The sequence below is a fragment of the Phyllobates terribilis genome, unplaced genomic scaffold, assembly GCF_046119375.1.
Source record: "Phyllobates terribilis strain yellow unplaced genomic scaffold, ASM4611937v1 Scaffold_207__1_contigs__length_3498100, whole genome shotgun sequence".
In the NCBI taxonomy this organism is placed as follows: Eukaryota; Metazoa; Chordata; class Amphibia; order Anura; family Dendrobatidae; genus Phyllobates; species Phyllobates terribilis.
Genome location: NW_027362967.1, coordinates 391,978 through 415,689, shown reverse-complemented (window position 1 = coordinate 415,689; position 23,712 = coordinate 391,978). Strand labels below are relative to the sequence as shown.

The following is a 23,712-nucleotide window of genomic DNA, read 5'->3' as shown; positions in this document are numbered from 1 at the left end:
ATTATACTGTGGAGGGGGGCATCATACATACTGCATAAGGGGCATAATGGGGGCATTACACTGTGTGGGGGCATCATACATCCTGTATAAGGGGCATAATGGGGGCGTTACACTGTGTGGGGCATCATACATCCTGCATAAGGGGCATAATGGGGGCATTACACTGTGTGGGGGCATCATACATCCTGCATAAGGGGCATAATGGGGGCATTACACTGTGTGGGGGGCATCATACATCCTGCATAAGGGGCATAATGGGGGCATTAAACTGTGTGGGGGCATCATACATTCTGCATAAGGGGCATAATGGGGGCATCATACATCCTGCATAAGGGGTATAATGGGGGCATTACACTGTGGGGGGTCCTGTACTCTGAGAACAATACGTTTCCTCCCTTCCTGTCTCCATAGTGGGGTCGTATGTATCTATTACAGGAAACAGAACAGAAACCTTATGATTCTTATAAAGGGGCAACACAAGACCCCCAAAGAGCCTCCGTGCTGAAGGGGTTAATGCACCCTGTCCCAGTAATGGGGGTCTCCACATACCTCCACCTGCAGAGCCGCCACCACATATATAGGTAAATGCTAGAATGTATGGGCTCCTTCTAGGTATGACGTCTTTCCGGGGGCATGTCCTTCAGGACCTAGAAGGAGCCCATACATTCTAGGCTCAAACCACATATATGGCTGTTGTGTGCGCACAGGACCTGTGATGAGGTCACAGGAGGGGAGGAGTCAGGGGTCACATGATCAGGGGCCTCAGTGGATGCAGGACTCTGCTGTGCTGGTTGTCATGGTGCTGGATGAGCTGAAGTTTATGTGTGGGGTCAGGAGGGGTTTACAGTGTGGATGTAGCAGAGCCGCGTGTGTACGAGGTGTACGGAGCGGAGCCGCGTGTGTACGAGGTGTACGGAGCGGAGCCGCGCGTGTACGAGGTGTACGGAGCGGAGCCGCGCGTGTACGAGGTGTACGGGGCGGAGCCGCGCGTGTACGAGGTGTACGGAGCAGAGCCGCGCGTGTACGAGGTGTACGGAGCGGAGCAGTGTGTACGAGGCGTACGGAGCAGAGCCGCGCGTGTACGAGGTGTACGGAGCGGAGCCGTGTGTGTACGAGGTGTACGGAGCGGAGCAGTGTGTACGAGGTGTACGGAGCAGAGCCGCGCGTGTACGAGGTGTACGGAGCGGAGCCGCGTGTGTACGAGGTGTACGGAGCGGAGCAGTGTGTACGAGGTGTACGGAGCAGAGCCGCGCGTGTACGAGGTGTACGGAGCGGAGCCGTGTGTGTACGAGGTGTACGGAGCGGAGCAGTGTGTACGAGGTGTACGGAGCAGAGCCGCGCGTGTACGAGGTGTACGGAGCGGAGCCGTGTGTGTACGAGGTGTACGGAGCAGAGCCGCGTGTGTACGAGGTGTACGGAGCGGAGCAGTGTGTAGGAGGTGTACAGAGCAGAGCCGCATGTGTACGAGGTGTACGGAGCAGAGCCGCGTGTGTACGAGGTGTACAGAGCTGAGCCGCGCGTGTACGAGGTGTACGGAGCAGAGCCGTGTGTACGAGGTGTACGGAGCGGAGCAGTGTGTACGAGGTGCACGGAGTGGAGCTGTGTGTACGGAGCAGAACGTATGTAACAGAAGTAGTTCGTGTACGATGCCGTGTGTGCGATGCCTCGGGTATATAGTCTGCATTGCAGACATTTGCTGAGTGTGAGGAGCGAGTGGAGTCTGGAGAATCTCAGTTGTTCCCTCCATTGATGCAGTAAACAGCGCGTAGCAATGATAAATGAGATTGTGATCCTTGGTTGTGAATATCGGGACGTTTCAGTGTAATAACCTTTCTCAAACACTCGCTGGATGGGGGCACTGTGGGCAGGAATAGCTTATAGGGGGCTACACAATTTTTAAAGCAGTTTCTCAACAATAAGGCGACACCAGAATGTGGCAGAAGATCTCGCTTCCACGGCTCGGAAGGGAAGAATCACTACAGTGGGTACGGAAAGTATTCAGACCCCTTTACATTTTTCACTCTTTGTTTCATTGCAGCCATTTGGTAAATTCTAAAAAGTTCATTTTTTTCTCATTAAAGTACACTGTGCACCCCATCTTGACTGAAAAAAACAGAAATGTAGAATTTTTCTGCGAATTTATTAAAAAAGAAAAACTGAAATATCACATGGTCATAATTATTCAGACCCTTTGCTCAGTATTGAGTAGAAGCACCCTTTTGAGCTAGTACAGCCATGAGTCTTCTTGGGAATGATGCAACAAGTTTTTCACACCTGGATTTGGGGATCCTCTGCCATTCTTCCTTGCAGATCCTCTCCAGTCCCATCAGGTTGGATTGTGAACGTTGGTGGACAGCCGTTTTCAGGTCTCTCCAGAGATGCTCAATTGGGTTTAGGTCAGGGCTCTGTCTGGGCCAGTAAAGAATGGTCACAGCGTTGTTCTGAAGCCACTCCTTTGTTATTTTAGCTGTGTGCTTAGGGTCATTGTCTTGTTGGAAGGTGAAGCTTCGGCCAAGTCTGAGGTCCAGAGCACTCTGGAAGAGGTTTTGATCCAGGGTATCTCTGTACTTGGCCGCATTCATGTTTCCTTCAATTGCAACCAGTTGTCCTGTCCCTGCAGCTGAAAAGCACCCCCATAGCATGATGCTGCCACCACCATGTTTCACTGTGGGGATTGTATTGGGCAGGTGATGAGTAGTGCCTGGTTTTCTCCACACATACCGCTTAGAATTATCACCAAAAAGTTCTATCTTCATCTCATCAGACCAGAGAATCTTATTTCTCATAGTCTGGGAGTCCTTCATGTGTTTTTGAGCAAACTCTATGCGGGATTTCATATGTCTTGCACTGAGAAGAGGCTTCCGTTGGGCCACTCTGCCATAAAGACCCGACTGGTGGAGGGCTGACTTTGTGGAACTTTCTCCCATCTCCCTACTGCATCTCTGGAGCTCAGCCACAGTGATCTTGGGGTTCTTCTTTACCTCTTTCACCAAGGCTCTTCTCCCACGATTGCTCAGTTTGGCTGGACGACCAGGTCTAGGAAGACTTCTTGTGGTCTCAAAAATCTTCCATTTAAGGATTATGGAGGCCACTGTGCTCTTAGGAACCTTAAGTAATGCAGACATTCTTTTGTAACCTTGGCCAGATCTGTGCCTTGCCACAATTCTGTCTCTGAGCTCCTTGGGCAGTTCCTTTGAGCTCATGATTCTCATTTGGTCTGACATGCACTGTGAGCTGTGAGGTCTTATATAGACAGGTGTGTACCTTTCCAAATCAAGTGCTATCAGTTTAATTAAACACAGCTGGACTCCAATGAAGGAGTAGAACCATCTCAAGGAGGATCACAAGGAATGGACAGCATGTCACTTAAATATGAGTGCCTGAGCAAAGGGTCTGAAGACTTATGACCATGCGATATTTCAGTTTTTCTTTTTTAATAAATTTGCAAAAATGTCTACATTTCTGTTTTTTTCAGTCAAGATGGGGTGCAGAGTGTACTTTAATGAGAAAAAAATGAACTTTTTAGAATTTACCAAATGGCTGCAATGAAACAAAGAGTGAAAAATTTAAAGGGGTCTGAATACTTTCCGTACCCACTGTATATGGTTTCTGGATTGCTGATTTGTCTGGAATATTGTGCAGCGGCCAAAACAGCAGACCCCCTCTCCCACTACAGTGAACCCACTTAGGAAACGATATTCCTCTGGTATTAGAGGTTTAGAATACAAAGGGACATGATGAATTCTAAGTCTTTCCTTTAGACTATGGACTTCTTAGGGTGCCAACCTCTGCAGTCATTCAGTGTTAGTAGTAATAAGGGTGAAATAGTAATTATCAATAAACCCCATCCTATTTCCTCTCATCTCCCAATGTGCCCGTCCATCTTTGTTATCATTTTTATTCTATTTCATAGAAAGACTTAGAATTCATCACGCCCCTATGTATTCTAAGCCTCTAATCCCACATTTGTTATTATTCCTCCCCCACGATGGGGGTAATGGCTGCTGGAATAATTATGTCTAACATTCTGGGAGGGTGTCACGGGTGTATCAGGTTTGACAGACAGTAGTTCTGGATCCTGCTGTAGAAGGTCGCTGTGCTTGGCTTTGCAGACACCTTTTTGATTCTTTCATCCCTGTAGTGTAGTGCTATCCTCTCGCTAGGACCCAGCAGTGATCTCCTCTTTCTGCTGCTAATTGACACACCCTTGCTTGATATTTAAAAACCCACAGTGTCTCCAGAGAGTCACCGGTGAACTATTTTCCTCTGTTCAGGCCTGGAGTTCTAGCAGTTGGCTAGTTTCTTCTTGAAGTTTCTTGGTGATTAAGGACGATAGGGGAGTCAGGGTGTTGTAAGATCTGCCTAGGGGGTCTCCTCTCTCATTTTCCCTAGTTGTTGGGTTTCCCCCATTTTCCCATCGTCATACATTTGGTCCTTCCCTTCTACTTTGAAGAACCTAGAATATAAGACATAATTTCAGTTGTTTCACACTTTTTTGTTAAGTATATAATTCCACATGTGTTAATTCATAGTTTTGATGCCTTCAGTGTGAATGTACAATTTTCATAGTCATGAAAATACAGAAAAATCTTTTAAATGAGGTGTGTCCAAACTTTTGGTCTGTAATGTATCAAAACCAGATATGGTCGTCATTGTGTCCATGGAGTAAGAGAGAGACAGCACATGTGTCTTATGATTTTAAATCCAGTCCAAGAGGAGCATCTCCAGCCCCCGATGTGGGGGACTGATATCACCAGCCTATTGTATTCTCCCATTTTCCCCCATCACTGACTAAGAGCTATGATGAACCCTGGTAACCTCAGCTGATAGGACAGAAGGGAACTGGTGTTACGAGTTGTATACACCACCTTTACACAACTATTGTAAATCTGCTTCTGATTTGCCCAGACTGAGCTTCTGTTCAGAGAAAAGTCCTTCCCCCTCCAGCAAAGCACACTGTCTTATATACACACATTATATATATATATATATATATATATATATATATATATATAATAATAATATATACTCACACACACACACACACTCACACATATGAGTGGAGCAATATTCATGTGGGATAATATATGTACAGTACAGACCAAAAGTTTGGACACACCTTCTCATTTAAAGATTTTTCTGTATTTTCACGACTATAAAAATTATACATTCACACTGAAGGCATCAAAACTATGAATTAACACATGTGGAATTATATCCTTAACAAAAAAGTGTGAAACAACTGAAAATATGTCTTATATTCTAGGTTCTTCAAAGTAGCCACCTTTTGCTTTGATGACTGCTTTGCACACTCTGGGCATTCTCTTGATCAGCTTCAAGAGGTAGTCACCGGAAATGGTTTTCACTTCACAGGTGTGCCCTGTCAGGTTTAATAAGTGGGATTTCTTGCCTTATAAATGGGGTTGGGACCATCAGTTGTGTTGTGCAGAAGTCTAGTGGATACACAGCTGATAGTCCTACTGAATAGACTGTTAGAATTTGTATTATGGCAAGAAAAAAGCAGCTAAGTAAAGAAAAACGAGTGGCCATCATTACTTTAAGAAATGGAGGTCAGTCAGTGCGAAAAATTGTGAAAACTTTGAAAGTGTCCCCAAGTGCAGTTGCAAAAACCATTAAGCGCTACAAAGAAATTGACTCATATGAGGACCGCCCCAGGAAAGGAAGACCATGTGTCACCTCTGTTTCTGAGGATAAGTTTATCCAAGTCACCAGCCTCAGAAATCGCAGGTTAACAGCAGCTCAGATTAGAGACCAGGTCAATGCCACACAGAGTTCTAGCAGCAGACACATCTCTACAACAACTTTTAAGAGGAGACTTTGTGCAGCAGGCCTTCATGGTAAAAGAGCTGCTAGGAAACCACTGCTAAGGAAAGGAAACAAGCAGAAGAGACTTGTTTGGGCTAAAGAACACAAGGAATGGACATTAGACCAGTGGAAATCTGTGCTTTGGTCTGATGAGTCCAAATTTGAGATCTTTGGTTCCAACCACCGTGTCTTTGTGCAACGCAGAAAAGGCGAACGGATGGACTCTACATGCCTGGTTCCCACCGTGAAGCATGGAGGAGGAGGTGTGATGGTGTGGGGGTGCTTTTCTGGTGACACTGTAGGGGACTTATTAAAAATTGAAGGCATACTGAACCAGCATGGCTACCACAGCATCTTGCAGCGGCATGCTATTCCATCCGGTTTGCGTTTAGCTGGACCATCATTTATTTTTCAACTGGACAATGACCCCAAACACACCTCCAGGCTGTGTTAGGGCTATTTGACCAAGAAGGAGAGTGAAGGGGTGCTACACCAGATGACCTGGCCTCCACAGTCACCAAACCTGAACCCAATCGAGATTGTTTGGGGTGAGCTGGACCGCAGAGTGAAGGCAAAAGGGCCAACAAGTGCTAAGCATCTCAGGGAACTCCTTCAAGATTGTTGGAAGACCATTTCCGGTGACTACCTCTTGAAGCTCATCAAGAAAATGCCAAGAGTGTGCAAAGCAGTCATCAAAGCAAAAGGTGGCTACTTTGAAGAACCTAGAATATAAGACATATTTTCAGTTGTTTCACACTTTTTTGTTAAGTATATAATTCCACGTGTGTTAATTCATAGTTTTGATGCCTTCAGTGTGAATGTATAATTTTTAGTCATGAAAATACAGAAAAATCTTTAAATGAGACGGTGTGTCCAAACTTTTGGTCTGTACTGTATATATATTATATGTATACTGTGGGGAAAAAAAGTATTTAGTCAGCCCCCAATTGTGCAAGTTCTCCCACTTACAGAGATGAGAGCGGCCTGTAATTGACATCATAGGTCGAGATCAACTATCAGAGACAAAATGAGAAAACAAATCCTGAAAATCACATTGTCTGATTTGGAAAGAATTTTTTTTAATATACATAAATATGCATGTATTAAATTTAGATATGAAATGAATATTTGTTATCAAGAGATAATACTCAAATAAAAGCTGCGACACCTTCCCATAATGGCTACAGCCAGAGGGATCAAAAGAGAAAACGTATTCAGAACATACCCCGGCCCCCTCACACCACCCCAACGCCGTATTGCTGATGCTTCGTCAGGGGCACTGTGATTTTCTTGATTTTTTTGGGATATTCTATATCTCAATGTTAAAATTAATCTACCCTTAAAATTATAGACGGTTCATGTCTTTGTCAGTGAGAAAACTTATAAAAACAGCAAGGGATCAAATACTTATTTCCTTCACTGTATATATATATATATATATATATATATATATATATATATATATATACACTGCTCAGAAAATTAAACGGAACACTGAAATAACACATCCTAGATCTGAATGAATGAAATATTCTCATTGAATACTTTGTTCTGTACAAAGTTGAATGTGCTGACAACAAAATCACACAAAAATCATCAATGGAAATCACATTTATTAACCAATGGAGGCCAGGATTTGGAGTCATCCCCAAAATGAAAGTGGAAAAACATACTACAGGCTGATCCAACTTTGATGTAATGACCTTAAAACAAGTCACAATGAGGCTCAGTATTGTGTGTGGCCGCCACGTCCCTGTATTACCTCCCTACAATGCCTGGGCATACTCCTGATGAGGCTGAGTATTGTGTGTGGCCTCCACGTGCCTGTATGACCTCCCTACAATGCCTGGGCATGCTCCTGATGAGGGTGCGGATGTTCTCCTGTGGGATCTCCTCCCAGACCCCTGGGCTAAAGCATCCGCCAACTCCTGGACAGTCTGCGGTGCAACGTGACGTTGGTGGATGGAGTGAGACATGATGTCCCAGATGTGCTCAATGGGATTCAGGTCTGGGGAACGGGCGGGCCAGTCCATAGCTTCAATGCCTTCATCTTGCAGGAACTGCTGACACACTCCAGCCACATGAGGTCTGGCATTGTCTTGTATTAGGAGGAACCCAGAGCCAACCGCACCAGCATATGGTCTCACAAGGGGTCTGAGGATCTCATCTCGGTACCTAATGGCAGTCAGGCTACCTCTGGCGAGCACATGGAGGGCTGTGCGGCCCTCCAAAGAAATGCCACCCCACACCATTACTGACCCACTGCCAAGCCGGTCATGCTGAAGGATGCTGCAGGCAGCAGATCTCTCTCCACGGCGTCTCCAGACTCTGTCACGTCTGTCACATGTGCTCAATGTGAACCAACTTTCATCCGTGAAGAGCACAGTGTCCTGCACGGTCTTGGGCTGTGAGCACACCCCCCATCTGTGGACGTCGGGCCCTCATACCACCCTCATGGAGTCAGTTTCTAACCGTTTGTGCAGACACATGCACATTTGTGGCCTGCTGGAGGTCATTTTGCAGGGCTCTGGCAGTGCTTTTCCTGTTCCTCCATGCACAAAGACGGAGGTAGTTGTCCTGCTGCTGGGTTGTTGCCTTTCTACGGCCCCCTCCACGTCTCCTGGTGTACTTGCCTGTCTCCTGATAGCGCCTCCAGCCTCTGGACGCTACGCTGACACAGCAAACCTTCTTGTCAAAGCTCGCATTGATGTGCCATCCTGGATGAGTTGCACTACCTGAGCAACTTCTGTGGGTTGCAGAGTCCGTCTCATGCTACCACGAGTGTAAAAGCACAGCCAATATTCAAAAGTGACAAAAACATCAGCCAGAAAGCATTGCTACTGAGATGTGGTCTGTGGTCCCCACCTGCAGAACCACTCCTTTATTGAGGGGGTCTTGATAATTGCCAATAATTTCCATCTATTGTCTATTCCATTTGCACAACTTAATGTGAAATTGATTGTCAATCAGTGTTGCTTCCTAAGTGGACAGTTTGATTTCACAGAAGTTTGATTTACTTGGAGTTATATTCTGTTAAGTGTTCCCTTTATTTTTTGAGCAGTGTAGTATGGTTGGGTAGTAGTGATGCGGCGGTGTAGCAGTGATTGCCATGTGTCATGCCACGTCCTCCCCACACCCATTGGCCGAGAGACTACACACCCCCTTTTCTGCAGTTCTTTAATCTTTATTCTTACTTAGGTGCATTTTCTAGGCTTTAATATGTATTAGGATATACTTTTACCCTGTCGCCTAAGAGTCAGGGCACTGATACCACTTACAAAGGTCTGCTGTCCCCGGTATGAGCTATCTATATTAGTACCTATATATAGACAGCGGTATAACTAACCTCTTATATAGCAACTACTTCTGACCTACCTCACAAGCACCTGCACTTTTATTGAATGCTTCTCAGCATTTTAACAATATATTCTTATTTTTTGGCAGCCCAATTATGTACTTACATCAGAAAAGAATCATGTTAATTTGTCTCATGCTCCTCATTAGTGCTCCTCCATTGTTTTACTATTAACTGTCTCTGTTTCTGCGATTCATATTTTTTTCCTGTATAAATTATAATTAATAACATTTTGTAATTTTTTCACCATTATATGGGACTCTGACTTGAAGTTTTTTCCTCTTGTTTCTTATGTATGGAGGAGGATGTGGGGCTCATTATACTGTATACTGGTTGGCCCACGACTTTGTCAAAGTTTTCATGTTGTGAGGTTTACATTCCTGATGTAGAATCAGTCTGGGTAAATGTACATGGACATGGCAATAATGGAAAGCTGCTAATTGGACTTTGCTACAAGCCTCCTAATAAAGCTGAACACGTAGAGGATGAAATGCTGCAACAAGTTAAAAAGGCAACAAAAACAAGTCCTGGTGAAAAGTGTTGGATCCCTTGAAATTGTTCCAGAAAATGAAGTAATTCTCCCTGAAAATTATTGCAATTACATGTTTTGTTATACACATTTATTTCCTTTGCGTGTATTGGAACAACACAAGAAAACAGAGAGAAAAAGGCAAATTGAACATAATTTCACACAAAATAGGCCGGACAAAATTCTAGGTAAACAACTTTGTTTCAAGCATGTGAAGCTTGTTCACACGCAATTGTGGCAAGTAACAGGTGTGGGCAATATGAAAATCACAACTAAAACTAGATAAAAAAGGGAGAATTTGATTCAATCTTTGCATTGTGTGCATATGTGTGCCACACTAAGCATGGAGAAAACAGAAAAAGGAGAAGACAACTGTCTGAGGATTTGAGAACTAAAATTGTTGAAAAATATCAACAATTTCAAGGTTATAAGTCCATCTTTAGGGATAAGCATGTTCCTTTATCCAAGGTGCGCAGCATAATCAATAAATTTACAACCCATACAGTCAAATATGGTGGAGGTTCAAAGGTGTTTTGGTGTTGGTTCGCTGCCTCTGGCACTAGGTGCCTTGACTGTGTGCAAGACATCATGAAATCTGAAGATTAGCAAAGGATTTTGGGTCACAATGTAGTGCCTAGTGTCAGAAAGCTGGGTTTGTGTCCTAGGTCATGGGTTTCCAGCATGACAATGACCCCAAACATACTTCAAGAAGCCCCCAGAAAATGGATGGAAACAAAGTGCTGGGGAGTTCTGACCAGCAAGGAGTCTGGATCTAAATCCCATTGAACACCTGTGGAGAGATCTTAAAATTGCTGTATGGAGACAAATATTACAGTTTGAGAGTCCTCAGTTTTTGATACCATCTTTTCAGTTAGCCATTAGTCAGTAAGCTTTCGAGACTACTCAGGTCTCTTCATCAGACATAGTATAACACAAAATCTGAAGAGTCACATATTTATACACAACATGGCACAGGAATAATGCAATAGATGAGACAAGTGATGTGAAGCAGAAATATCAGTTTTGGAAAGGGAGAAGCAGTTGTGGAAGTAAAAATAAGTGGCCACAAGTAGAACTATTCTTTTTGTCTTTTTTTGTGTGGCGATGAGAATTCATCCTTGTTCTAAGTTTTTGCCCTGTCTCCCCTACATACAGACCCCCAGTTGGACATTTGGTACATATAATTAAGTACATTACATGTGATGCAGCTGAAAGTACCTGGGATCTTGTGGTCCTGATGTGAGTTGGGAATCTTTATCTTGTCCGTGGTCATTATAAATGGACAGGTTTATATACAGTGGATGAGGATGAATTTTGTAAGTTTCACCACAAAGGTGAAACTATCCTCCAGGTCAGTTTGCTTTCCCTCCCAGTACCTTTTCATTCTAACAATGTTAGGTTTTTGAGAGATTATACTTGTTCCTTCTATTTTTTGTTCTCCTTAGCTTGACTTCTTCGCCCTATATGAATGTGTTTTTGTTTCTCATTCAGGGTTTTCGTATTTTACTTCATACTTTTCTTTCCCCTTGTTGACAGTGTGTTGCGGTACGAGGACGAGGAGGTACGAGAAACTCCTCAACGGCTTATTAAGGAGTTAGGTCTGTGGTGGTTTTTAGTTGTGCAGCTAGGGCCTTTCTTGTCTGTGCAGAGACTAGTTGGGTGTAGTTGTGGCATTCTCCCCTGTGTGGGTTCTCCGGTGGTTATCAAGATGCGCTTTCTGGTTAAAACATTTCCCACATTTTGAACAAGAAAAAGGCTTCTTCCCTGTGTGAATTCTCTGATGTTTATTAAGATCTGATTTCTGTACAAAACATTTCCCACAATCTGAACATGAAAAAGGCTTCTCCCCTGTGTGAGTTTTGTGATGTTTTATAAGAGTAGACTGCGCTGTAAAACATTTCCCACATTCTGAACATGAAAATGGCTTCTCTCCTGTGTGAGTTCTCTGATGGTTGATAAGAGTTGATTTCTCTGCAAAACATTTTCCACATTCTGAACATGAAAAAGGCTTCTCCCCTGTGTGAGTTCTCTGATGTGGGATAAGCTTTGATTTCTTTGCAAAACATTTCCCACATTCTGAACATGAAAATGGCTTCTCCCCTGTGTGAGTTTTGTGATGTTTTATAAGAGTAGACTGCGCGGTAAAACATTTCCCACATTCTGAACATGAAAACGGCTTCTCTCCAGTGTGAGTTCTCTGATGGCTGGTAAGAGTTGATTTCTCTGCAAAACATTTTCCACATTCTGAACATGAAAAAGGCTTCTCCCCAGTGTGAGTTCTCTGATGTTTGATAAGCTTTGATTTCTTTGCAAAATATTTCCCACATTCTGAACAAGAAAATGGCTTGTCCCCTGTGTGAGTTCTCTGATGTGTGATAAGAGTTGATTTCTCTGTAAAATATTTCACACATTCTGAACAAGAAAAAGGCTTCTCACCTGTGTGAGTTCTCTGATGTTTGATAAGGGTTGATTTTGCTGTAAAACATTTCCCACATTCTGAACATGAAAAAGGCTTCTCCCCTGTGTGAGATTTGTGATGCTTGATAAGATTTGATTTCTTTGCAAAACACTTCCCACATTCTGAACAAGAAAATGGCTTCTCCCCGGTGTGAGTTCTCTGATGTATATTAAGATGTGATTTCTGTACAAAACATTTCCCACAATCTGAACATGAAAATGGCTTCTCCCCTGTGTGAGTTTTGTGATGCTTGATAAGATTTGATTTCTCAGTAAAATATTTCCCACATTCTGAACATGAAAATGGCTTCTCCCCTGTATGAGTTCTCTGGTGCTTAAGAAAACTAGATTTCTGGTTAAAACATTTTCCACATTCTGAACATGGAAAAGACTTCTCCCCTGTGTGAGTTCTCTGATGTGTGATAAGAGTTGATTTCTCTGTAAAACATTTCCCACATTCTGAACAGGAAAATGGCTTCTCTCCTGTGTGAGTTCTCTCATGCCTAACAAGATTTGATTTCTGATTAAAACATCTCCCACACTTGGAGCAAGAAAATCTATTCTTCACTGTGTGAATTTTTTGATGTTTAAGAAAAGACTTTTTGAGAGGAAAACTATTTCTATACTCTGAATGTGAAAATGGCTTCTTTGCATTAGGAGCAGTTTGTTTTTTAATGCTTATTTTGTGACTATGATTTTCCTTAGTAGTCGGTAATGAATCAGAAGACAGGACCTGTTTCATAGGATCAGATGACAGATCTTTGCTGTGAAGGGATGATGGTAAATCTGGAGAAATGTCATTCACTTCAATTGTATCCTGTGGGATCTGAAAATTATCTGATTTGAAAATTGAAGATGTCAGCTGTCCCTCTGATCTCCTGGTACAGTTATCTGCCAAGAATAAAACCAATTATTATTTTTTAATAAAAAATCCTTGAATTTTATATTTTTGAACATTTCTACTTAAACTGTCTGTAAATAAAGGCAAGTTATATAAAAAAAAATTCACTTATTCACCAGGACAATGACCATCTAATAGAAAACCTCATAGGATGAACCAGTGGAGCGTGGTGTTCAACTGTTTATTCATTCTGCCTCCCAAATATGGAGTAAAAGGCGCAGGCTCTGTCCAGCCACTTAGATTAGTTTGCATGGAACCAGTAGTACCATCCAGTCTGGCAGTATGGGTGTGTGTGCTGTCCAGCTGGAGTAATCTGCTCCCTGCTTCACCCATTTGGAAAGCACCGCACCCTACTAAAGCTGGAAGCATATTGCCGGAAGCTGCCAGATCCAGCCTTGTTCTCCTCTGGTTCAGTCCTCTGTGATCAGCTCCCGGCTTGTGCATTTGGTTCCTGTTGTGACCTCGGCTCGTTTAGTGACTACTCGTGTCTTCTGATTTTGTACTTTCTCTGCCCTCCTGGTTCTGACCCGGCTACCTGACTATTCTTCTTCCCATCTCACTCTACAGAACAGCTGGTAACACCGTGGCCCAAGCCTAGGGGTCTCTGTGTAAGTCCACATCCATGTAGACGGGTTAAAGGGTGATGAGCAGAGTAATTTGTGAAATCTGTAAACAGGGTAGATAGTGACAAGCCTGTTCGTGGTGGCCATCTTTTGAGCTGCCAGGTGACCATGAACAGTGCCCCCAATACATTGTGTCTGCGAACTATTCCAGCAAGATCTGCATTCCTAATAGCTAAATGTCGCTCCTTCCCTTCTTACCCTGCCATGTGCCCAGACAGTAGTGTACAACCGTATATAGGGGATTGTCAGATTCAAGAGAAGTTGGAAAATAATTTGTAAAGTCCATTTGTTTCCTATTATCCTTTGTGAAGAATTCCAAAATTATCACCACATAAAGTGACACATATCAAATATGAAAAATGGAACCTGATTAGGAACAAAAAACTGTCTGTGGGAAGGGGTTACATCAGAGGATTACTGAAGTCAAAAACTGTGAGTATAGACAATAACACATCTACTGAAATGATCAAACTCAACAGTCTTCAGAGAAAAATGAGTAACTAGTGGAGAAACCTCTCTGGGGTAATTAGAGTCTGGGGCTCGGTGGCTCTTGGCAATCTAAACTATCGTAAGGGACAATATTTTCTATCACATGAGTGTCAAGAAGAAATATTAGACATTTAAAGTGAAGATTTTTACAATACTGCAGAGCTGAGGTGTCTTAAATTTAGATCTCGGACATTTGGAAGAGGCAATGGAGATCTTTTAGAAAGACTACCAGGGAGTTACAGAGACACAAAAGTGAGGCCGGCCGATCCCACCACAATCAGACTATCATACAGAATGAACTTGTAAAAAAAAGGAAAGAATATATAAACATGTAACATCCCCAACAACAACGTAAGTATGAAGGGAGAAATCCAACACTAAACCGGAGTTGCACTCATTTATGGTGGACCATTGGAGGTATGATGAGTCCTGACCAGAAGAGTAGAGAAAGTATTAGTGCCCCCATTTCAGGAGCGATTGTGCTGGAATCTGAATTCTTTAGGATTGAAAACATTATGGAATTTATGACGTGGAGTGAATCCATGAAACCAGGGCTCGAGCCATGCCACCACATCTCCTGCAGGCGTGAATAGATGTATATTACAGCCATCAGCCACGCACAGCTTAGAGACATATCATGGCACAGTTGTAATGTTTTTATGTAGTTTATCAAGATCCTGTTTGAAGTTCGTTGGTTTTAAAAGAAATTGAAAAGTATAAAGGGAAACTCTGTTGTTATTGTACAGAAATTCACACTTGTCTCTCACTGCACATTTAATGTTATCGATCAAAAAAGCAAACTTTGGCCCGAAAGACTGGACCTGGTCTTGTAGGGACCATATGAGAACATTCAGCCGCACAGAAGGGAGAGAAGGTAGATTCATCCAATAAAATATCAGGGATCTAGGAAGCCAACAGCATCATTACCCTCCGCTTTCTCTTACAGACCCATCAGAATATTTTTCTTCAAGTGATTTTCTCACTTGCCAGCACTTTCTACGTACGCTGTCATTTGGCTTTATAGTTTACAGATCTGGGCAGGTGACGGTCAGCGTCTACTAATCCCAGGGGGTAGGTGGATGCTCCAGGTTGGAAGATCTATAGAATTTCACAATTACACAAAGAAAATTGAATATTTTCGGACGGAGGAGAATGTTGTGGTCTAGAGGGAAAATGGTGATCACACGATTGTGATACGGCCGGACTACACGACTGATAAAGCTGCCACAGCCGGTGACTGAGAAGAATCTGTGACTTCTCAGAATTTAGTGGTCACTACTCACCAGGTTAGAGGATGCAGTGTCTCAGGCACGTGATCCCTTAGCCCATTCTCCCTGTCTTCTGGTCCTAAGGGATTACTGCCTGAGACACTGTGTCCTCACCCTCCTTTCCTATTGTCATTCCCAACAAGTGGTACACTGATGAAGGTCGTATAGACCGAAACGTGTTTTTGTTTTTTTTCTGCTGTGGACTGCAATTAAAATTGCTTTTGCTAAAATTCATTACCTGAGTGCCGAGGTTCCTCTTATATTATATGTGGTTTGGACCCTACTCGTGCACCCAGGTCCAGTACTGCTGCGTTCTCCAGCACTATTACTGAGAAAAATCTGAGACTTCTCAACATTTCATGGTTACTACTCACCTGGGTAGTCATATATAGGAATCTCCTCCTTACACCGCTCATCACCCCTCACATATGCCTCTATAGTATTAATATGGGTCAGATCTTCACCCTGAAACAAATATTATAAAAGTCAAAGACAGATGGAGAAGTCACATGTATGATCGGCTCTAATCCTGCCATCTCCACTGTTCTCATTACACAAGTATAAAACACAATAATGGTGGATAAAACAAGACTGAAGACATGACTTTTACAGCCGTCTACACATCATAGGGAAGATCTCATGACACCTTCTCTCCATCTACCTGATGATCCTGAGGAACATTGGGATCTTCTTGTTTACAGTCCTGAGGAAGAAGAGGACGGGGACATCTCTCTGGTGTTGTCCTCTTACTGGATAGATCTGGAGGAAACACATACAGAGACTGAATTCATTCTTTACATACATATAATTATAGGCCGTGTGTATTTAGTCCTGTCTATTACCTGGTGATGTGAGGGGCTGGGGAACCTCCATCATGATGTTCTTGTACAGATCTTTGTGTCCTTCTAAATACTCCCACTCCTCCATGGAGAAATAGATGGCGACATCCTGACACCTTATAGGAACCTGACACATACAATGATACCGTCATCTCCCCGATCCCTTTATAGCGTTACTGTATAATGTCCCAGCAGTGTCACCTCTCCAGTCAGCAGCTCAATCATCTTGTAGGCGAGTTCTAGGATCTGGTCATTGATGTCCTCATGTATCAGGGGGTGAGGTGGAGGCCCCGTGATTAATCTCTGGTTATGGAGAGACACATTAATAAATCTCACTACAGACATTTCCAGAGTCCTCACCTCTCCAGTTCTGTCCATCTGTTATTCCCATAGATAAGAATGATGTAATGTGACGTCATCAGAATCTCTCCCCTCTCCAGTAAGCCGGAAGAGGATCTCTAGTGTGAGGTGTAATATGCTCTCCACCATCTTGTCCCTGTCCATATCCATCTTTGATAGGTAAATCAGGAAAATTTTCTTATATAGACGATCTTCACTGAGAGGATCCGGTATTGTAGAGACCTGAATGAGAAGAAGATGAGCCGATGGAACATCATAAAAATCCTGTATAATAATTAGTGTTGAGCATTCCGATACTGAAATATCGGGTATCGGCCTATATTCGCGGTATCGGAATTCCGATACTTAATTCCGATACTTTTGCAATATCGTATACCGGAATCGGAAGTTCCCATAATGCAATGAGCCAGTTTCATTTTATTCAGCCAATGAGGATCCTAAGAAGTGTGGGCACATCCTGTTAGGCATGTAGGCATCTTAACTAATGGCATGGCTGTGATTGGCTGCTGAAATGATGTCATGATGCACTATAAAAGCCGCCGCCGCCATTTTGAGCTCACTCTGCTGTGAATTCAGTTAGGGATAGGACGCTGTTGTTCTGAGGGACAGTTTTAGCTACCTATTTGCTCTATTCTGCTTTACCCAAGCTACTTTATAAATCGCTGTGCCTTGCAGCGCTAGTGCACAGTTCTCTGTGCTGTTCACCGCTGTCTGCAAGGTCTGTGTGTGTGACTGCAGCTCACCCTGTAGTGTGTGATTCAGCCACGTCTGGTTGTAGTGCACTCAGTGAGTGTCACTGCCTCATACATTGTCCTTTTTTGCCAATTCATAATTTTTCCTGATATCTCCTATTAGTGTGGTGGTTCCATCCGTATTCAGCTAAATTGGTTCCAAACACACTATATAGGAGTAGATAGAGAATTTTTTTTTTGTCTTGCAGCGCTAGTACACAGTGCTCTGCATCTGCACTGTTCACCGCTGTCTGCAAGGTCTGTGTGTTTGAGTGCAGCTCACCCTGTAGTGTGTGCTTCAACCACGTCTGGTTGTAGTGCACTTAGTGTGTGTCACTGCCTCATACATTGTCCTTTTTTGCCAATTCATAATTTTTCCTGATATCTCCTATTAGTGTGGTGGTTCCATCCGTATTCAGCTAAATTGGTTCCAAACACACTATATAGGAGTAGATAGAGAATTTTTTTTTGTCTTGCAGCGCCAGTTCACAGTGCTCTGCATCTGCACTGTTCACCGCTGTCTGCAAGGTCTCTGTGTGTGAGTGCAGCTCACCCTGTAGTGTGTGCTTCAGCCACGTCTGGTTGTAGTGCACTCAGTGTGTGTCACTGCCTCATACATTGTCCTTTTTTGCCAATTCATAATTTTCCCTGATTTCTCCTATTAGTGTGGTGGTTCCAAACACACTATATAGGAGTAGTTAGAGGAGCCTTTCTGCAGCATTATGCCCTGCAGCCCCAGCCAGATTAGTATTAGCCTATTTTTTGCAGCCTCATCTATTGCATTGTAGGTTACCTTCCAACATTGTAATAGCTACAAAAAGTTTGTGATACTATCGGTATTACATCTTTGGGCACATCCAGTGTCTTTTTGTGACAAAAAAAACCTAAACAAAGTTCACCAAACACTCCACTTTACAGTTGTGTAGGCCACATTAGCCCATATTAACCCCTTAATAACATCTGACGTACTAATACGCGTCTGTGCCCTGGGACTTAAGAGCCAGACCCGTATTAGTACGTCATCGCGATCGCGCGCGCACACAGGCTGTGCGGGCGCGATCGCCGCCGGGTGTCAGCTGATTGTCACAGCTGACACCCGGTACTATGTGCAGGGAGCGGTCACGCACCGCTCCCAGCACATTAACCCCCGCGATGCTGCGATCGAAGTCGATCGCGGCATTGCGGGGGCAAGGGGAGGTGATCGGCGATACTCACCTCCTCTTCCGGCTTCCAGCGCAGTCTGCAAAGGCTTCCCGGGTGTTGCCATGACGACCCGATGTCGTCATGACAACATCCGGGTCACCAGAGAGCAGGAAGATTGCTTGGACATGCGCAGTGCATCTCCAAGCAATCTTCACACTGTGCACTTCTGACAGCCTTCATGGCATAGGGATTGTGCTCCATTCCTGTGCCATGCAGGCGATCAGAAAAAAAAAAGTGAAAGTCCCAGAGTGGGACAAAGTAATAAAGTGTATAAACTGTGTGAAAGTGGAAAAAAAAAAAAAAAAAAAAAAATGTGCAAAAATATTATAAAAAAATAAAAAAAATAATACACCAAAAATAAAAATATAATGTACCCATCAATAAATATTATTATAAAAAAAATAAAAAAAAAAATAAAAGTACACATATTTGGTATCGCCGCGTCCGGAACAACCTGACCTATAAAACTGTCCCACTAGTTAACCCCTTCAGTGAACACGGTAAAAAAAAAAAAAAAAAAACCAAGCAAAAAACAATGCTTTATCACCATACCGCCAAACAAAAAGTGGAATAACACGCGATCAAAAAGACGCATATAAATAAAAATGATACCGCTGAAAACGTCATCTCGTCCCGCAAAAAACAAGCCGCCATATAGCTCCATCAGCCGAAAAATAAAAAAGTTATAGCTCTCAGAATAAAGCGATACTAAAAAATATTTTTTTCTATAAAATAGCTTTTATTGTGTATAAGCGCCAAAACATAGAAAAATGATACAAATGTGGTACCGCTGTAAACGTACTGACCCGAAGAGTAAAGCTGCCTCATCAATTTTACCACACGCGGAACAGAATAAAAAAAAAAAAAAAAAAACAATTCCTGAATTGTTGGTTTTTGTTTATTCTGCCTCCCAAAAATCGGAATAGAAAGCGATCAAAAAATGTCACGTGCCTGAAAATGGCACCAATAACAACGTCAAGTCATCCCGCAAAAAACGAGCCGTCACATGACTGTCTGCCAAAATCTGGAAAAATTATAGCTCTCAAAATATGGCGATGCAAAAACTAGATTTTACAAAAAATGCGTCTTTTAGTGTGTGACAGCTGTCAGTCATAAAAACCCCATATGATTCTGGCATTGCTGTAATCACACCGACCCGAAGAATAAAGTCGTCTAATCACTTATACCGCACAAGGAACGGCGTCAAAAATAAACTCTTGAGTTAGGATTGGGCTAGGGTTAGGGCTGGGTTTGGGGCTAGGGTTGTGCTGGGGCTAGGGTTGTGCTAGGGTTAGGGCTGGGGTTGGGATTTTTTTCAAAAGTAAGAAAAAAAGATGACGATATGGCGACTAGTGTTGAGAGCAAGTGCTCGCTACTTGAGTTTGCATCGGGTGCTCTGGTATGCATTTAGTATCGTGGGTATTTGAGTGACATGCTCGAGTCTCTGCCCCATATGCTTCGCGGCCAAAAAACTTTACGGGGATTGCCTGCCATGCACGAGCGATCCCCGCATGGTTTTTTTTGGGTGTATAATAACCGTGAAACATGCGGAGCAGGGACTCGAGCATGTCACTCGAGCACACGCTGTACATGGTGCATACCTGAGTACCCGATGCAAACTCAAGTAGCGAGCACTTGCGCTCAAGAATAATGACAACTTATTCAATATGATGACCTAATGTAAACAAATAATGTGCCGTACCTCTGGGTTCAAAATGTTCACTATACACCTTAATAAAATCTTTGAGGGGTATAGTTTCCAAAATGGGGACACTTGTGGGGGAGCTCCACTGTTTAGGCACATCACGGGCTCTCCAAACGCGACATGGTGTCCGCTAACAAATTGAATGGAAAATCGGCTCAAATTGTTAGCGGACGCCATGTTGCGTTTGGAGAGCCCCTGTGTGCCCAAACATTGGAGCTCCCCCACAAGTGACCCCATTTTGGAAACTAGACCCCCCAAGGCACCTATCTAGATGCATAGTGAGCACTTGGAACCCCTAGGTGCTTCACAAATTGATTCGTAAAAATGAAAAAGTGAAAAAAAAAACACTTTTTCATTTTTATGAATCAATTTGTGAAGCACCTGGGGTTCCAAGTGCTCACTATGAATCTAGATAGGTGCCTTGGGGGGTCTAGTTTCCAAAATGGGGTCACTTGTGGGGGAGCTCCAAAGTTTGGGCACAGAGGGGCTCTCCAAACGCAATGTGGTGTCCGCTAACAATTTGAGCCGATTTTCCATTCAATTTGTTAGCGGATACCATGTTGCATTTAGAGAGCCGCTGTGTGCCCAAATATTGGAGCTCCCCCACAAGTGACCCCATTTTGGAAACTAGACCACCCAAGGCACCTATCTTGATGCATAGTGAGCACTTGGAACCCTCAGGTGCTTCACAAATTGATTCATACAAATGAAAAAGTGTTTTTTTTTTCACTTTTTCATTGTTACGAATCAATTTGTGAAGCACCTGGGGGTTCCAAGTGCTCACTATGCATCTAGATAGGTGCCTTGGGGGGTCTAGTTTCCAAAATGGGGTCACTTGTGGGGGAGCTCCAATGTTTGGGCACACAGGGACTCTCTAAATGCAACATGGTGTCCTCTAACAAATTTAACGGAAAATCGGCTCAAATTGTTAGCGACACCATGTTGCGTTTGGAGAGTCGCTGTGTGCCCAAACATTGGAGCTCCCCCACAAGTGACCCCATTTTGGAAACTAGACCCCCCAAGGCACCTATCTAGATGCATTGTGAGCACTTGGAACCCTCAGGTGCTTCACAAATTGATTCATAAAAATGAAAAAGTGTTGTTTTTTTTTCACTTTTTCATTGTTACGAATCAATTTGTGAAGCACCTGGGGGTTCCAAGTGCTCACTATGCATCTAGAAAGGTGCCTTGGGGGGTCTAGTTTCCAAAATGGGGTCACTTGTGGGGGAGCTCCAAAGTTTGGGCACACATGGGCTCTCCAAACACAACATGGCGTCCGCTAATTATTCAAGCAAATTTTACAATCAAAAAGTCAAATGGCGCTCCTTCCCTTCCGAGCCCTGCCGTGCGCCCAAACAGTATTTTTTCCCCAAATATTGGGTATCTGCGTGCCCAGGGGAAATTGCACAACAAATTTTGGGGTCCATTTTTTCTTGTTACCCCTGTGAAAATAAAAAAAATTGGGTCTAAAGTAACATTTTTGTGAAAAAAGTTAAATGTTCATTTTTTTCTTCCACATTCAAAAAATTCCTGTGAAGCACCTGAAGGGTTAATAAAGTTCTTGAATGTGGTTTTGAGCACCTTGAGGGGTGCAGTTTTTAGAATGGTGTCACTTTTGGGTATTTTCTGTCATAAAGACCTCTCAAAGTGACTTCAAATGTGATGTGGACCCTAAAAAAATGGTTTTGTAAATTTTGTTGGAAAAATGAGAAATCGCTGGTCAACTTTTAACCCTTATAGCTCCCTAACAAAAAAAAATTTTGGTTCCAAAATTGTGGTGATGTAAAGTAGACATGTGGGAAATGTTACTTATTAACTCTTTTGTGTGACATATCGCTCTGATTTCAGGGCTTAAAAATTCAAATTTTGAAAATTGCAAAATTTTCAAAATTTTCGCCAAATTTCCGTTTTTTTCACAAATAAACGCAAGTGATATCGAAGAAATTTTTCCACAATCATGAAGTACAATATGTCACGAAAAAACAATCTCAGAATCAGGGGGATCCGTTGAAGCGTTCCAGAGTAATTACCTCATAAAGTGACAGTGGTCAGAATTGTAAAAATTGGCCCGGTCATTAACGTGCAAACCACCCGCGGGTCTTAAGGGGTTAAAGTCTAGTCCACACTTTATAAAATTAGTGTTTCTTATACCTGTTAGCAGCTGTTCAGGAATAAGCACACTAAGCCCTTAGTCCTTTGCTGCCTATCTTTATCAGTCTACCAAGATGAAGAAGGCAGGGAGTAAGGCATGTGGTCGTGGGCGTGGAGTTTCTGCAGGGAGAGGACGTGAGGATTCTGTGCCTGCAGGGAGAGGACGTGGGGATTCTGTGCCTGCTGCGGGCACCAGTGACTCAGCATCCCCCAGTTTTACCAGGGAACAGTCCTTTATGCGCAGCTTTGTAGGAGCTAGCCATACCCCACTGCTGCGGGAGGACCAAATTGAAGCCGTTGTCGGATGGATGGCAGCTAATGCATCGACTTCAATTAGTTTCACATCCTCTCAGGTCCTGAGCACTGAAGAGCACCCATCTCTCTCTTCACCACCTGCCAAATTGCCCAGGCAGTCAGAGAGCCCTGGACAGGAGCCATCTCTACTTCTGTTCTCTGAATCTCTTGGCTTGGAAAGAGGGGGCCAGCCAAGCAGAATTCGAGAATTTGAAGAAGAGGTAGTATGCAGTGATGCGCAACCGTTTTGTCTCTCTGAATCTGAAGAGGCGGGTGGGCCAGTGCCTATGCTCAGCAGCACACCTCAGTATGCATCTGATGAGGAGACTCAGGTGTCACTTTCTGGTGCGTACTGTGCTGTTGAGACTACCCAGGAGAAGCAGTTGTTTGAAGAGGATGGTGTAGATGATGAGGTCCTTGACCCATCATGGCGTGAGGGACAGGAAGGTGGTGGGAGCAGCTCTGAGGAAGAGATTCCCCGAACAGCCCAAAAAGGAGGGAGAGGGAGGGGGCAGACTTGGTTGCCTGTAGCCTCCACTTCGGCACCCATTAGGAGCATGGCTCTTCCAAAATCCAAAGCGGGCGCTCCCAAGACTTGCAGTGCCTGGTCCTTTTTTGACACAGTTGCAGATGACATTTGCTTTGTCAAATGCAAGCTGTGTAATCAGAAGGTGAAAAGAGGGAAAAGTGTCAGCAACCTCAATACCACAAATATGTGGAAACATGTGCGGACCAAGCACGTGGTGGAGTTACAAAAACACACTGAAGACCTAGGCCAACCTACAGCGCCACCTACCACCTCTTCAGCTCGTGTTGTAGCCTCTTCCTCCAGCTCACACACAGCTGGTTCGGCTTCCTCACAGGATCGCCATGGAAGAATCTCTGGCACTGTTGTACAGAGACACAGTGTAATTCCACCCACAGCACCACTTTCCCAGTCATCCTCACACTCCCAGGCCAGTCTACAGCCATCGTTAGCAC

General features: G+C 43.6%; 2 protein-coding genes across 2 annotated transcripts in view; both read right to left on the bottom strand.

Annotated features, from left to right (window-relative positions):
• The window catches only part of LOC141213667 (uncharacterized), a 36,178-nt gene extending 35,539 nt beyond the window's left edge, over nucleotides 1-639 (bottom strand). Inside the window, exon 1 of the mRNA XM_073665264.1 lies at nucleotides 550-639. The gene's annotated coding sequence lies outside the window, so the exon portion shown is untranslated. The remainder of the gene's footprint in view (nucleotides 1-549) is intronic.
• LOC141213678 (uncharacterized) overlaps nucleotides 1-16,677 on the bottom strand; it is a 57,117-nt gene extending 40,440 nt beyond the window's left edge. The window contains exons 1-6 of the mRNA XM_073665278.1: nucleotides 16,489-16,677; nucleotides 16,291-16,414; nucleotides 16,110-16,207; nucleotides 15,823-15,913; nucleotides 11,518-13,058; nucleotides 10,081-10,086 (exon numbers count right to left, since the gene is read on the bottom strand). Of these exons, the coding sequence (XP_073521379.1) occupies nucleotides 10,081-10,086; nucleotides 11,518-13,058; nucleotides 15,823-15,913; nucleotides 16,110-16,207; nucleotides 16,291-16,414; nucleotides 16,489-16,665 (2,037 nt within the window). The 5' untranslated portion in view covers nucleotides 16,666-16,677. The remainder of the gene's footprint in view (nucleotides 1-10,080; nucleotides 10,087-11,517; nucleotides 13,059-15,822; nucleotides 15,914-16,109; nucleotides 16,208-16,290; nucleotides 16,415-16,488) is intronic.
• Between the last annotated feature and the right edge of the window lie 7,035 nt (nucleotides 16,678-23,712).